At 39.3% G+C, this 15,229-nt stretch overlaps 1 protein-coding gene across 1 annotated transcript in view; it reads right to left on the bottom strand.

Annotated features, from left to right (window-relative positions):
• LOC134319954 (polycomb group RING finger protein 3) overlaps positions 1-15,229 on the bottom strand; it is a 91,919-nt gene that overhangs the window by 39,239 nt on the left and 37,451 nt on the right. Inside the window, exons 3-4 of the mRNA XM_063001237.1 lie at positions 7,012-7,129; positions 3,856-3,952 (exon numbers count right to left, since the gene is read on the bottom strand). Of these exons, the coding sequence (XP_062857307.1) occupies positions 3,856-3,952; positions 7,012-7,129 (215 nt within the window). The remainder of the gene's footprint in view (positions 1-3,855; positions 3,953-7,011; positions 7,130-15,229) is intronic.

The following is a 15,229-nucleotide window of genomic DNA, read 5'->3' as shown; positions in this document are numbered from 1 at the left end:
GCGCACAGGGGTAAAGTTGGTCTCCTTTGCTGCTATAACATACAGTGTATCACAAAAGTGAGTACACCCCTCACATTTCTGCAAATATTTCATTATATCTTTTCATGGGACAACACTATAGACATGAAACTTGGCTATAACTTAGAGTAGTCAGTGTACAGCTTGTATAGCAGTGTAGATTTACTGTCTTCTGAAAATAACTCAACACACAGCCATTAATGTCTAAATGGCTGGCAACATAAGTGAGTACACCCCACAGTGAACATGTCCAAATTGTGCCCAAATGTGTCGTTGCCCCTCCCTGGTGTCATGTGTCAAGGTCCCAGGTGTAAATGGGGAGCAGGGCTGTTAAATTTGGTGTTTTGGGTACAATTCTCTCATACTGGCCACTGGATATTCAACATGGCACCTCATGGCAAAGAACTCTCTGAGGATGTGAGAAATAGAATTGTTGCTCTCCACAAAGATGGCCTGGGCTATAAGAAGATTGCTAACACCCTGAAACTGAGCTACAGCATGGTGGCCAAGGTCATACAGCGGTTTTCCAGGACAGGTTCCACTCGGAACAGGCTTCGCCAGGGTCGACCAAAGAAGTTGAGTCCACGTGTTCGGCGTCATATCCAGAGGTTGGCTTTAAAAAATAGACACATGAGTGCTGCCAGCATTGCTGCAGAGGTTGAAGACGTGGGAGGTCAGCCTGTCAGTGCTCAGACCATACGCCGCACACTGCATCAACTCGGTCTGCATGGTCGTCATCCCAGAAGGAAGCTGACGCACAAGAAAGCCAGCAAACAGTTTGCTGAAGACAAGCAGTCCAAGAACATGGATTACTGGAATGCCCTGTGGTCTGACGAGACCTAGATAAACTTGTTTGGCTCAGATGGTGTCCAGCATGTGTGGCGGCGCCCTGGTGAGAAGTACCAAGACAACTGTATCTTGCCTACAGTCAAGCATGGTGGTGGTAGCATCATGGTCTTGGGCTGCATGAGTGTTGCTGGCACTGGGGAGCTGCAGTTCATTGAGGGAAACATGAATTCCAACATGTACTGTGACATTCTGAAACAGAGCATGATCCCCTCCCTTCGAAAACTGGGCCTCATGGCAGTTTTCCAACAGGATAACGACCCCAAACACAACCTTCAAGATGACAACTGCCTTGCTGAGGAAGCTGAAGGTAAAGGTGATGGACTAAACCCAATTGAGCACCTGTGGCGCATCCTCAAGTCGAAGGTGGAGGAGTTCAAGGTGTCTAACATCCACCAGCTCCGTGATGTCATCATGGAGGAGTGGAAGAGGATTCCAGTAGCAACCTGTGCAGCTCTGGTGAATTCCATGCCCAGGAGGGTTAAGGCAGTGCTGGATAATAATGGTGGTCACACAAAATATTGACACTTTGGGCACAATTTGGACATGTTCACTGTGGGGTGTACTCACTTATGTTGCCAGCCATTTAGACATTAATGGCTGTGTGTTGAGTTATTTTCAGAAGACAGTAAATCTACACTGCTATACAAGTTGTACACTGACTACTCTAAGTTATATCCAAGTTTTAGTTCTACAGTGTTGTCCCATGAAAAGATATAATAAAATATTTGCAGAAATGTGAGGGGTGTACTCACTTTTGTGATACACTGTACATCAACTCAAAAGCTTTTCATCAGATTTCAGGAAACCATTGATCGGGTTGTGCACTAATGTAAGGCAATAAGGTTTAAAGATAATGGGTTTACATTAAGCATTTTAATTATTCCCAAATGTTGAGGTTTGAGGTCTATGCAGGCAGATGAAGTTCTTTCACATTCAGGTCCACTATGGGTGTTCAAAAACCTAGTGAGCTGCCTTGCTGTCTTACTGCCTACATAGGCAGCTGCCTAAGTAGAGACGATTCTAAGAACGCACTACTTAGACAGCGATTCCATCAGTTTTCGCTAACTAAGCTAACACAGCTAGTCGGATGCCATTCAAACCAATGGGATGGGGTGGCACAACGCACTAGCATGTCAACTAACATCTCCCTTCGTGTACCGAAAACAGTTAAATTCGCTGACCAAATTTGCAAATAAATGACACTTGTGCAAGTTTATACAAATAAAAAATCAATAATAATTTATTTGCATTTGAAAATAACGCACCGTCCGCCATGTTTTTAATATTTCTGTGAGAAAAGTTGTGCCGCACTGAATGCTGGGATTGCCTTCATCGCTAAGTTCTTGAGTCAAAATACTGTTGAAATTTTAAGATACCTTACTAGTGAGCATATTAAGGCATCTAGGATTTCGAACAGCCTCTTTCTCGGGAGCGCACGTAGGATGATGTAAAATGCTGTCCATGTAGCGAGCTCCCTAGGTTTTCAAACACACCTTATATAAAGAAACGTTCCAGCATGCAAAGCTGGGTTGATTAACACATGGCTTGACAAGTTTGATGTGGAAGAACTCCAGTGGCCTGCACAGACCTGACCTCAATTCCACTAAACACATTTGGGATGAATTGACAACATTAATCCGTGTTTTTATCTGCATCTTAAATAATGAACAGTTTTGAGAACTAATTGTGCTCATTACCTGTGCATGAACTATTCATACTTTATGGGAACCATTGTGTGATAAGAACTAAAAAGAGAATCCCACAACAACATGCCTCATGAATGATGCAGCATAGACAAAAAGCATAGCTAACTTGAACCTTATAGTTTTATGCAGTGTTGCCACTGCTTGGAATTCTTTCCAAGATCTTGGGATTTGGGGGATCAACTTGGGATTTAGGGGATTTTGCCAAGTGATCTTGGAATTTTTAAATTGCACTCGAGCAATTAAAATCTTTTATGGTCTACAGTCATAAATAAGGAATGACAAAGCATACTACTACTAAATAATAACCTTTGGCTGTCGCTGGTCATTTCTACGGCTACTGTACATTTACTTCTTTACTTACTTACATTTTCTTAGACGCGAGTACATGGCGTCACAGGTGTTGGGCATTTTATTTCTGTTTTTTGGTAATTGTTGCGATAGCAGTGATTTTCTCATGGCATCGTTTAATGATTGCAATCACAGTGATCCCCGTTAAGATGGATCTCGCATACTGCCAAGCAGAGGCAAAAGTACATCAATTGCTAAGTTCGATTTAACTGACAGAAAACTTTTAGCTCCACAGGCAGAATGAGTCTGACTCGGTTACCGCTCTGTGGTAATAACCAGTTTAATTAAGCCTGAGCTTTTTAAGGTAAGCGAGTCACACAAAATGTTCCAGTAGCTGGTGTTTATTTAAAACCACGACATTTATTAATAACAGTAAAAACGTAGAGCTGACTGAGAAAAGAAACTTACGCTTTGCTTGTGAACTGTGAACAGAGCATCTCCCACTATACACCTCTCTTAAAGACACACACATGATTTATCTTCACTGTTTGCCCTATTTTTAAGTTGTTGTTTTTTTTGTTTTGTTTTTTTTCCAGACTGAACTGGATAACATTAAACATGCATGTGTGCGGGGTCAGCAAGACTAATAAAATATGTCTCCTGTGGGTGAAACATGAATTGCTTTAGTTTTAGAAGTAAAAAAAATCTTGTAATGCCATGTCTGGCACTCGCATTCAACCATTCAACAACAATATTGCAGTTTGTAAGTATTAACACTGATAATGATCTTATTTTTTTGTCAGTTAACTCCTTTTGTTTTTGTTTTTGTGAATAACTGTGGTATATATAATTCTTGTTGTTTTCAGTTACTTGGGATTTTTGTGGCAACATCTTAAGAATTCTTAAATTAGAGAGGGGCAACACTGGTTCTATGTCATTGTGTGATAGATGTGTGTAGGGCGGGTTGCGTCTATCTGCTGCAGTGTGCACTCACCCAATATACTGCAGTGGGTGGCTCTGGTGAATGACAATCCTGCACGTGGGGCACGTGTTGTTCTCCTCCAGATACTTCACTAAACAGCTCCGACAGACTGAATACACACAATACAGACAACACAGACAGAAAATTAGGTTACACAATATTGTGTTTTACAATAATTACATAACAGCTAGATCAATGGTACTAATATAATAACCTTTTTGGCATTTGAGATTTTAAAATATGAGTAACCTAATTTCTGTAATTATTGATTTAGTTGTTTACAAGCAACAAGGTAAAATAGTCACGACACCAGAACTTTCATTTAGTTTTGGTAACGGCAGCTTAAAATCAGATTATAAGTGGTACAATGGCTCCCTCTGCTGCCCAATACACATGCGCTAACAGTGCTATTAAGCTATGAATGAAACATTCTAGGGTTTAAAATGATTTTTAAATGACTATATAGTTGTAGAACATATCTCAGACACTAAATAAAAGTACAAAAAAGCAATATCACTAAGCAAAAAAAGTGTTTAGAAAATAAAACAAGTGTTTAAATTAAGGATAACAGATCAGTAGTATGTGCCTACTTTGCTACTTTGTTAGCCTACATATATTGGATGAGGTACTTCAAACTTTTATATGATGAAAGTCTGCCTTTTTGCTATTTGTTTAATACCCTATAATTTAAAATACAAAATTAGTATTTGTCCTCATTAAAACATAATCCAAAATCAACTCTATGCCCTCCTGAATATACCTAACTGCTAACATTACTGGGAATGGGTGAGACGGCCAAAATTGTATATGTATATATATATACAGTGTATCACAAAAGTGAGTACACCCCTCACATTTCTGCAGATATTTAAGTATATCTTTTCATGGGACAACACTGACAAAATGACACTTTGACACAATGAAAAGTAGTCTGTGTGCAGCTTATATAACAGTGTACATTTATTCATCCCTCAAAATAACTCAATATACAGCCATTAATGTCTAAACCACCGACAACAAAAGTGAGTACACCCCTTAGTGAAAGTTCCTGAAGTGTCAATATTTTGTGTGGCCACCATTATTTCCCAGAACTTCCTTAACTCTCCTGGGCATGGAGTTTACCAGAGCTTCACAGGTTGCCACTGGAATGCTTTTCCACTCCTCCATGACGACATCACGGAGCTGGCGGATATTCGAGACTTTGCGCTCCTCCACCTTCCGCTTGAGGATGCCCCAAAGATGTTCTATTGGGTTTAGGTCTGGAGACATGCTTGGCCAGTCCATCACCTTTACCCTCAGCCTCTTCAGTAAAGCAGTGGTCGTCTTAGAGGTGTGTTTGGGGTCATTATCATGCTGGAACACTGCCCTGCGACCCAGTTTCTGGAGGGAGGGGATCATGCTCTGCTTCAGTATTTCACAGTACATATTGGAGTTCATGTGTCCCTCAATGAAATGTAACTCCCCAACACCTGCTGCACTCATGCAGACCCAGACCATGGCATTCCCACCACCATGCTTGACTGTAGGCATGACACACTTATCTTTGTACTCCTCACCTGATTGCCGCCACACATGCTTGAGACCATCTGAACCAAACAAATTAATCTTGGTCTCATCAGACCATAGGACATGGTTCCAGTAATCCATGTCCTTTGTTGACATGTCTTCAGCAAACTGTTTGCGGGCTTTCTTGTGTAGAGACTTCAGAAGAGGCTTCCTTCTGGGGTGACAGCCATGCAGACCAATTTGATGTAGTGTGCGGCGTACGGTCTGAGCACTGACAGGCTGACCCCCCACCTTTTCAATCTCTGCAGCAATGCTGACAGCACTCCTGCGCCTATCTTTCAAAGACAGCAGTTGGATGTGACGCTGAGCACGTGCACTCAGCTTCTTTGGACGACCAACGCGAGGTCTGTTCTGAGTGGACCCTGCTCTTTTAAAACGCTGGATGATCTTGGCCACTGTGCTGCAGCTCAGTTTCAGGGTGTTGGCAATCTTCTTGTAGCCTTGGCCATCTTCATGTAGCACAACAATTCGTCTTTTAAGATCCTCAGAGAGTTCTTTGCCATGAGGTGCCATGTTGGAACTTTCAGTGACCAGTATGAGAGAGTGTGAGAGCTGTACTACTAAATTGAACACACCTGCTCCCTATGCACACCTGAGACCTAGTAACACTAACAAATCACATGACATTTTGGAGGGAAAATGACAAGCAGTGCTCAATTTGGACATTTAGGGGTGTAGTCTCTTAGGGGTGTACTCACTTTTGTTGCCGGTGGTTTAGACATTAATGGCTGTATATTGAGTTATTTTGAGGGAAGAATAAATTTACACTGTTATATAAGCTGCACACAGACTACTTTTCATTGTGTCAAAGTGTCATTTTGTCAGTGTTGTCCCATGAATAGATATACTTAAATATCTGCAGAAATGTGAGGGGTGTACTCACTTTTGTGATACACTGTATATATATATATTGTACATTTTTCAAATCTTACACAATTATTATACAACATATCTAATCTATATGTTTGTACCACAGTTTTATTAGTAGAGCCAGATTTCTACACACAGAAATGACCCGATTATTTGTTTTATTTATATTCTATTGGCATATAATGTAATATTGCAGAGTCTGATATTTAAATAGATTCAATAAACAAATCACTGATATTGTTTTTATTACATTTTACAAAACGCAATGAAATGAGCTTGTCGGATATCCCATTTAAAAAACAAAATGGTATTAAAACCATTTGACCTCTATGTGATCTTCTCAGCTACAGAAACAACCACTGTTCTAAGAAGGCTATTCACAAGACTTTGACAAGTCTGTGGGAATTTGTGCCCATTCAGTCAAAACAGCATCTGTATGGCTGGGCACTGATTTTGGTCAAGAAAGCATCAACTGATGTTCCAGTCTGAGGTCAGTGCTCTGCGTAGACCACAGGAGAACCATTTCTTCTCCATGTTTTTATGAACCTTGCTTTGTGCACAAGGCCACAGTCATGTTTATATCATTGATTGAACACACCTTAGGTACTTAGGTTTTGTTTTAACAGTTGCTAGGAGAAGCCTGGGGTAACATACTAAACAAAAACTTGCTGGCAAACTAAACAACAATGTGTGTTAGTGAGTGTGTGTGTGTGTGTGAATGTGTCTACTCACAGGTATGTAAGCACTCAGTGACAGTGGTGGCGTCGATTAGGTACCCCTCACACAGGCGACAAGTAATGTGGGCATTAATGTCCCACAATTTGATCTTCCTTGTAAGCATGTCTGGGTTCTAAAAAGAAAGATGGACAGAACCATTACACACACAAAAAACTGATATACGAATTGGAAGTCGAGTCAGGCATTGATATTTTTAATAATAGATGCACATAAGAGGTAGACTAAAACTAACAACACATTATCCACTTCCTTGATAGAGCCTTCCTAATGTGTTCAAAACAATAGAGATGGTTGCAATAATAGTTTTTATCATTTTAAAATTAAATTGGTAGTGGCACATAGCAGGTGAAAGCATAAAACACAAATATGCTATTCATAAAAACATAAATAACATAATTTTGATAATTAAGCCCCAATAAATCTGATTTTCTATTGGTCGATTACACTTTTAATACGTTGATTTTTGGCCTTACATCTCATGATTTAATTTCTAAGCTAATAACAATTACAGCATATGCAATTAGACTTGTAATAGGTTATTTTTATTGAGACAGAAAAGTAATGCAGATATGCACAGCTGTGCAACTGCAAAAATACCAATAGTACAAATGTACACAAACAGAACCATGTATTAAAGTACATCTAGATGCATGTGTTGCCTCATTACTGTCATTTTTATACTTCACATTACATGTACCAGGGATGTTCATGTGTAAAATGGTAAAAGGTAAGGTACTAGACAATTGATCGGAAGGTAACTGGTTCAAGCGCCGAGAACATGACGGTGCTTTTGGACATACATAACATAAGGCTTTGTTTTTGCACAGTAAAGTTTTAAGTGGCATTTGTGAATGTAGCACTGTATTGTAGTGCTGACAGAAAATCACCTAAGTAAACTCTTGCTCATGTGGTTATATCAGCTATTGCTGAATGGCTGTTTTTAATACAGTGCCATATGAGGGAAAGGTGATCTTAGGTGTGTACCCTTGCCCATTATGCACTGGAATTTCTCCAGATTTCTTGAATCGTTTAATAATAGATATACATTTTAATATTAGCCATATAGCTGGATGGAAGAACTGAAAGAATTAGAGGAATAGAAAGCTTTAGGCAATCTGTAAAATAACAATGTGTGCCTTTTGGGCAGAGAATGGTTTAGACGAGGCTTTTAGTAAAACCAACCTCCCAAATTTATACATATTAAATCTTGCTTTTTGTATATTGTGTGTCCTTCTTGCAATGAACAAAATCAAAGTTAGATGCATGGTAAAGTAAGCAAATGCAAATAAACTACTTAAAGACAAATGTGCTGGAGACTCTATTTAGAACAAACAGCCCTTCTGTCATGTAATTTCACTATAATTCTGATACCATATGACATATCTGATTATTGTGTTTATATCCTAAACTCGCACAGCAGCACAATCTGTCATTTAATTTCAGTGCTCAACAAATGGCTCTTTGTCAGATAGGATGAATGTGAGCATGAGATTGTAAAAAAGAAATAATATTATTAGAATGACATTATAATACTAGCTGACATAAAGAGAACACTTTAACTGCAATAAATTATAAGTAGCAGACGCATCGTTGATCTAGGTCATTTTGCCTCATTACCAGATAAGCTGAACACCTTATATGCTTAGTTTGACACAGGTTACACCTTTGTGGCAGTGAAACCACTAGTGGACAGTAACAGCTGCACACTAATCATTTCTGAGTCTGATGTGATAAGATCATTGAGGACGGTGAACCAACGCACAGCACCAGGTCCTAATGGCACCCACAGCTGTGTCCTTACAAGCCTGTGCCAAGCAGCTATCAAAGGTTTTCACAGACATCTTTAACCTCTCCCTAAACCTGTCTGTAATCCCGATATGCTTTTAAAAAACTACTATGTTCCAGTACCCAAGAGATCTGCAGTCGAATCTCTGAACGACAACCAACCTGTAGCTGTGACCTCTACCATCAGAAAGTGATTTGAGCAGCTTATCAAAATGCACATTTGGTCCTCTCTTCTGGCTTTAATGGATTAAAAACTCCTACGTGAGGATGTTGTTCATCAACTACAGCTCTGTATTCAACACCATAACTGCAGTAAAATTCATCAACATGCCAAGAGCCATTTTTGCAATTAGATTTTGGACTTTCTGATTAGCAGACCTCAAGTGGTGAGAACTTGCAACCACACCCCCTCCCCAATGATTGAACACAGGAGTTCATCAGGGATGTGTTCTTAGACCCCTCTTGTACTCCCTGTGTATACCTGACTGTGTTGCCAAGCACAGCTTCAACATCATCCTCAAATTTGCTGATGATACCACCATCCTGGGCCTCAACAGGGGTCAGAACGTTAGCTGAGTAGTGTAGTAACAGCCACCTCTGCCTTAACGTCGACTACACGCCCCCTTGTACACAAGTTGGCTGTGTTTGATATAACCTTGTGAACTGATGAATCTTGTGTAATGAGTAACTACCGTTCCTGTCATGAATGTAACCAAAGTGTAAAACATGACGTTAAAATCCTAACAAACAAACAAACAAACAGCTCGTCAGCAACTTCACTTCCTTTGTGGGCTTGAGAAGTTTGCTCACCTGCACAAAATCTTGATGAACTACTGCAAGTGCACCATAGATATCAACCAACAGGCTGAACGACTGTCTGGTTCGACAGCAGCTCCCTACATGACCACAAGGCTCTCCAGAGAGTATTGAGAGCAGATGAGCTCATCAATGGTAATAAACTCACAGCATTAAATACATGTACCACAGACTATGTCTAAAGAAAGCTTTCAAAATCACTACTGACCACGCTCACCCTGTACATGGACTTGTTACAAAACCGCATTCAATCCAGGAACAACAGGCTGAAGAACAGCTTTTACCTACAGGTCATCAGAATGCTAAGCAATATGTAACTCTCCTTCTACCTTGGCTCATTCCACCATTGTTCACACAAGACACACACACATCACTCATGGCATGTGCAATACCACATCTGTACTACAGCTGGACTACAACTTCTTTCTGCACTATTGTTCATCAATTGCATCGCATAAAAAGCTGCTTACACTCAGTCAGAAATTTACATTTAACATTTAAGCATTTCTGCACTTTACAGAAAGAAAGGTAAAAATGAACTGTATTTAATATATTATGCTATTCCACTTCATTTTTCTACAACCCCAAATCAGAAAAAGTTAAGACAGTATGGAATATGCAAATAAAAACATGGATTATTACATTTACTTTAACTTTTATTTCATAGCAGACAGGATGAACCTGAGATATTTCATGTTTTGTCTGGTCAACTTCATTTCATTTGTTAATAAACATCCATTCCTGCATTTAAGGCCTGCAACACATTCTAAAAAAAATTATTGGGACGATAAAGCATTTTCCACTTTGTAATGCTGATATTCCTGCTCACAACACTTAAAATATGTTTTGGCACTGAGGATACATTATAAAAAGTGTTTCAGGTGTTATTTTGTCCCATTCCCTGCAAACACGTCTTAAGGTGTGCAAAAGTATGAGTTTTTTTGTGTTGCATTTTTTCGTTTTAAAATTCTCCACACATTCTCTATTGGGGACAGGTAATTAATGCAGACAGGCCAGTCCACTACCCCTACCCTCTTCTTTGGCAACCATGCCTTTGTAATGTTCACAGCATGTGGTTTTGCATTGTCTTGTCAAAAAATGCATGAATGTCCCTAAAAAAGATGTTCAGCCTAGGCTTGCACCCATGCTCTTTAAGCAGTGAAATTTCTTTCTTGAATCATGTAATGATATTATACGCTGTGGAGGGAGAAATATGCAAATCCCTCCCAATCTCTCTTTAAGGAACACTGTTTTTAAGCATTCCAATATTCGCACACTTTTTATTGACAAACCGGATATCATCTTTTAATTTTTGCTTCTCAAAGACTCAGCCTTTTGTGTATACTGATGTTCCAAATCATGATTACAATTATTTATTTATTTATTTTTACATAACTAGCCCTAAATTGCCAAGTCCTAACCATTTTGAAACATAGTGCAGGCCTGAAATACAGGAAAAGATGTATATATTAACAAATGAAATGAAGTTGACCAGACAAAACATGGCAGTTTATGCTGTCTGCAATAAAATATAAATAAATAAAATGTAAGAAACACTGCAGTTTTGTATGTGCTTTTCCATACTGTCCCAACTTTTTCTGATTTGGGGTTGTACAGTAGTGTTCAAAAAAATAGCAGTCCAACACCATTAACCTGATGAATCACTGTTTTTAGTAGAAGTGATATTTCTACATAGCAAAAAATTGACTTGAAAGTGTAGTAGAGTAATGAAAAAAAAAAAAAACCAACAATTAGGACATGCATGCCGCTCATTCTGAGTAATCGAAGCATTGATTGAAAGGGGGTTGTTCACCAATTGAACTCCTCACTGCTATTATTTTGAAGTCATTCATTCTGCAGAAGAACTGGTGTCAGTTTTGGCCCTTATTTAAGGTAGGAGGGGGGCAAATGTTGCACAGGTTGGTCATAGCACATTTCCTTCTGAAATACTGGGTTGTTCCAGACATTGTTCTGATGAACAGCGTACTTTGATTAAAAAGTTGATTGTAGAGAGAAAAAAACATACAGAGAAGTGCAGCAAATGATAGCCTGCTCAGCTAAAATGATCTCAAATGCCTTGAAGTGACAACGAAAACCTGAAAGACGCAGAAGGAAGCGTGGAACTACTGTTCAACTGGATCGAAGATTAGCCAAAATAGCAAATACTCAGCCAATGATCACCTCCAGAAAGATCAAGGAACATCTAAATTTACCAGTGAGTACAGAAGATGATTAAATGAAGCCAATTTACCAGCAAGAACTCCTGCAAAGTCCCGTTGTTAAGAAAAAGACGTGTCCTGAATGGGTTAACATTTGCCAAGGAACACATTGACTGTTCCAAAGAGAAATGGCTCAACATTTTGTGGACTGGTGAAAGCAAAATTGTTTTTTTTGGGTCTAGTGGCCGTAGACAGTATGTCAGACGACCATCGAGCACTGAATTCAAGCCACAGTACACTGTGAAGACAGTAAAGCATGGTGGTACAAAATGATGATATGAGGATGTTTTTCATACCATGGTGTTATGCCTATTTATCACATACGAGGGATCATGGATCAGATTAAATATATCAGAATACTTGAGATGATCATGTTGCCCTATGTTGAAGAAGAAATGTCCTTAAAATGGGTGTTTCAACATGACAATGACCCAAAACATCTTGGTTACAGACAAACAAGATTGAGGTAATAGAGTAACCAGCACAATCCCCTGACTTCAATCCCAGAGAGAACTTGTGTTCTGATATCTGAAACACGTTTTTTTGAGGCAAAACCCAAAATTGCAGAAGAACTGTGGAATGTCGTCTAATCATCCTGGACTGGAATACCTGTTCAGAGGTGCCAGAAGTTGATCGACTCCATGCAACACAGATTTCGGAAACAATTGTTCTGCCACCAAATATTAGTTCAGTAATTTAAAGTAAAGTGAAACCTCAAACATTTTTTCAATTTATAGATAAATTTTTTGAGTTTTTAAAGAAAAATGCTGGCACTGCTATTATTTTGAACAGCCTAATATTAATTTTTCTTAATTTTCTGTAAAGGATTAACACAAACTGACTAAATGTTGTTAATGTTTTGATTTAGAATTGAAAGTGGAGTATTTTTAGTGCATTTGCATTTATGGAAATAAAAGTTATTATAATGATTTTGTGCTTTATTCGCTTTTTTAAAATCACTGCTATTTTTTTGAACACCACTGTATATATAAAACATTTCTAGAGTTTGAGTCTCACAATACAATACACATTAACAATGTAAATTTGCAGGTAACATTGTACAAATAACATGACATTCAAATTGTCATTAACGCAAACTTTCCGTGCTCAAAGTATTTTCCATTGTTTTACCTTAAAAAAAAATACAACAGAGCCGCTCAGGTGGCGCAGCGGTAAAATACACTAGCACACCAGAGCTGGGATTTCGAATACTCAGCTCTGCCATCCGGCTGGGCTGGGCGGCTGTATGAACAACGTTTGGGTTAGGGAGCCGGATAGATACACCATAACTGATGCAATTACGACCTCCACAGAGTAGAGGAATAATGCTGATCAGGGTGTGGCTCTCCGAGCACAGGGCTGATTCGCATATGAACTCGGCAGGTGCAGGTGAAAAAATGCAGTCGGCTACTGCTTGTGTGTCGGAGGGGGTGTGTGTCAGTTCGCTCTCCTCAATCAGGGGCGGGGGTCAGCACCAGTAGAGAGGAAGCATAACGCAACTGGGTAAAAATTGGACATGCTAAATATCGGGAGAAAATGCATTAAAAAAAATACAATAGAACAAGACAGGGTAGGGCAGATGACTGCCGCATTAACAGAACACTCTACACCATTTGGCAGAGCTGCCCAAAACAGGATATTCTGTCTTGCAGTTTACTCAGGAGCCACTATTCATCAAACATGTAAAACAGACTGTGCTCAATTTTAACTGACAAGAGTCTTCCTCTGTTGTGGGCCACAGAGGAAGTGCTGCTTCATACTGCAAATACACCGACACTAGTTCAAAGGAAATTAAACTTCTGAACACATTTCCATTATAATTATTTGAAGTTTTATTATCTGAATTATTTAAAGTGCACATAAAATGCAAATCCAGGTTTCTTTGCTGCCCACATTATTACAACAGCAAATAGAAGTCAGTTTTAACTGCATTTACTACCCTGACCACTACAAATTACCAATGTACAAACTTCTAAATCATTAACCATAAACCAGTTTTCATTCTTTGAATGACAAAATGCAGCGAGAGTTACAAAGGTCATCTTTGAGAGAACACCATGCTTAAATTAATGTTTATATTAAAAATGAATGATAGGGCACTAGGAGGGTGCAGAAGTAAAACAAAAAGCTAGCCCACCACTGCTAATACTTCGAGCTCTCGAGTTCAATTATCAGCTCTGCTAAAGGCCAGCCAGGCACCTACCCAGAAATGACTGGCACCCACATGCCTGAGGGTGGGAGGGCTGAAAGGATTTCTAATTGCTGCTGCAGATACAGCCTTTGCTTGCTGATCAGGGGCATCTGCTGAGAAACACTGTATGCAATACTGATCCCTGTGTGAACCCTTCTTGCTTGGTCAGAGTGGGGGTCTGTAGCAGTCAGAAAAGAACCATCAGGGCACTTTTGGCCCTAAGATATTTTAAACATAATATGCTACTTATTAAAAATTAACAAACCTAATCAAATAAATACATTGAATAGACCGATATTATGTATTTATATATTTTTAAAGTGAAGAATTAAATTAAAGAAGCCCTTTTGTCGCCCTCTGTTGTCACTGGAAAAGAACAATGCTGTGAGGTGATCTAGCCATTGATTTTTAGGGGACCAAGCAATAGGAACTAAATGGCGGACGTTAGAGGGCCGAGGTTTAAGAGTATTAGCAGCAGCAGAGGAGAATAATTGGCTATTACTAGATTAGGAGAAAAAGCACAAACTGAATAAAATGCAGAATGCTGGCTGATCTAATCAATAGACCACTGAAGTCGTGTCGTCATTTTGTAGTCCACGCCATGTTGTTATGCCCATATTTGGTAACCTGGGTCTAAGAGAAATTTCGAATGATAAAAATGAATGGAGATTTCGAAAATGGCCTCTCTCGCATCCTGTAGTTATAAAAAATGCTCCAAGGCTGTTACGTTTTGTTTTATGAAAGTGGTTTTCACCTGTTTTAATACTTTTGTAATCATCCTTAAAAAAGGAGGACAAACCACAAGGCGATACGACCACCATAGTACGCCTTGCTTTGGTGTAGTTCAGTGACGTCTAATTAATGCGCGGTAGCATTAGCTTTCGTGTAGCATTATTAGTATTACGACCCTTTAACAATCTCGTAATTCCGAGGATCCAGTGATGTACAGGAGAAAAATGTACACAGGACAAAACGTATAGGGTTCTGAACATGTTTATTTAGCACAGGATGCGTTAGAGCCGATTTTTTGAAAACCCCATTCATTTTTGCCATAGGAAATCGGGCTTAGACCCGGGTCTCCAAATATGGGCATAACGAGGGCTACAGAATGATGCACGACTTCAGTGGTCTATAGATACGGAATTCTTACTTAATATTGATGCAGTTCATTTACATCAGTACCAAACATTTATGATACCTG

Source organism: Trichomycterus rosablanca, chromosome 1 (genome assembly GCF_030014385.1).
Source record: "Trichomycterus rosablanca isolate fTriRos1 chromosome 1, fTriRos1.hap1, whole genome shotgun sequence".
NCBI lineage: Eukaryota > Metazoa > Chordata > Actinopteri > Siluriformes > Trichomycteridae > Trichomycterus > Trichomycterus rosablanca.
The sequence above is the reverse complement of the archived record's forward strand: the minus strand, read 5'-3'. Positions and strand labels throughout refer to the sequence as shown.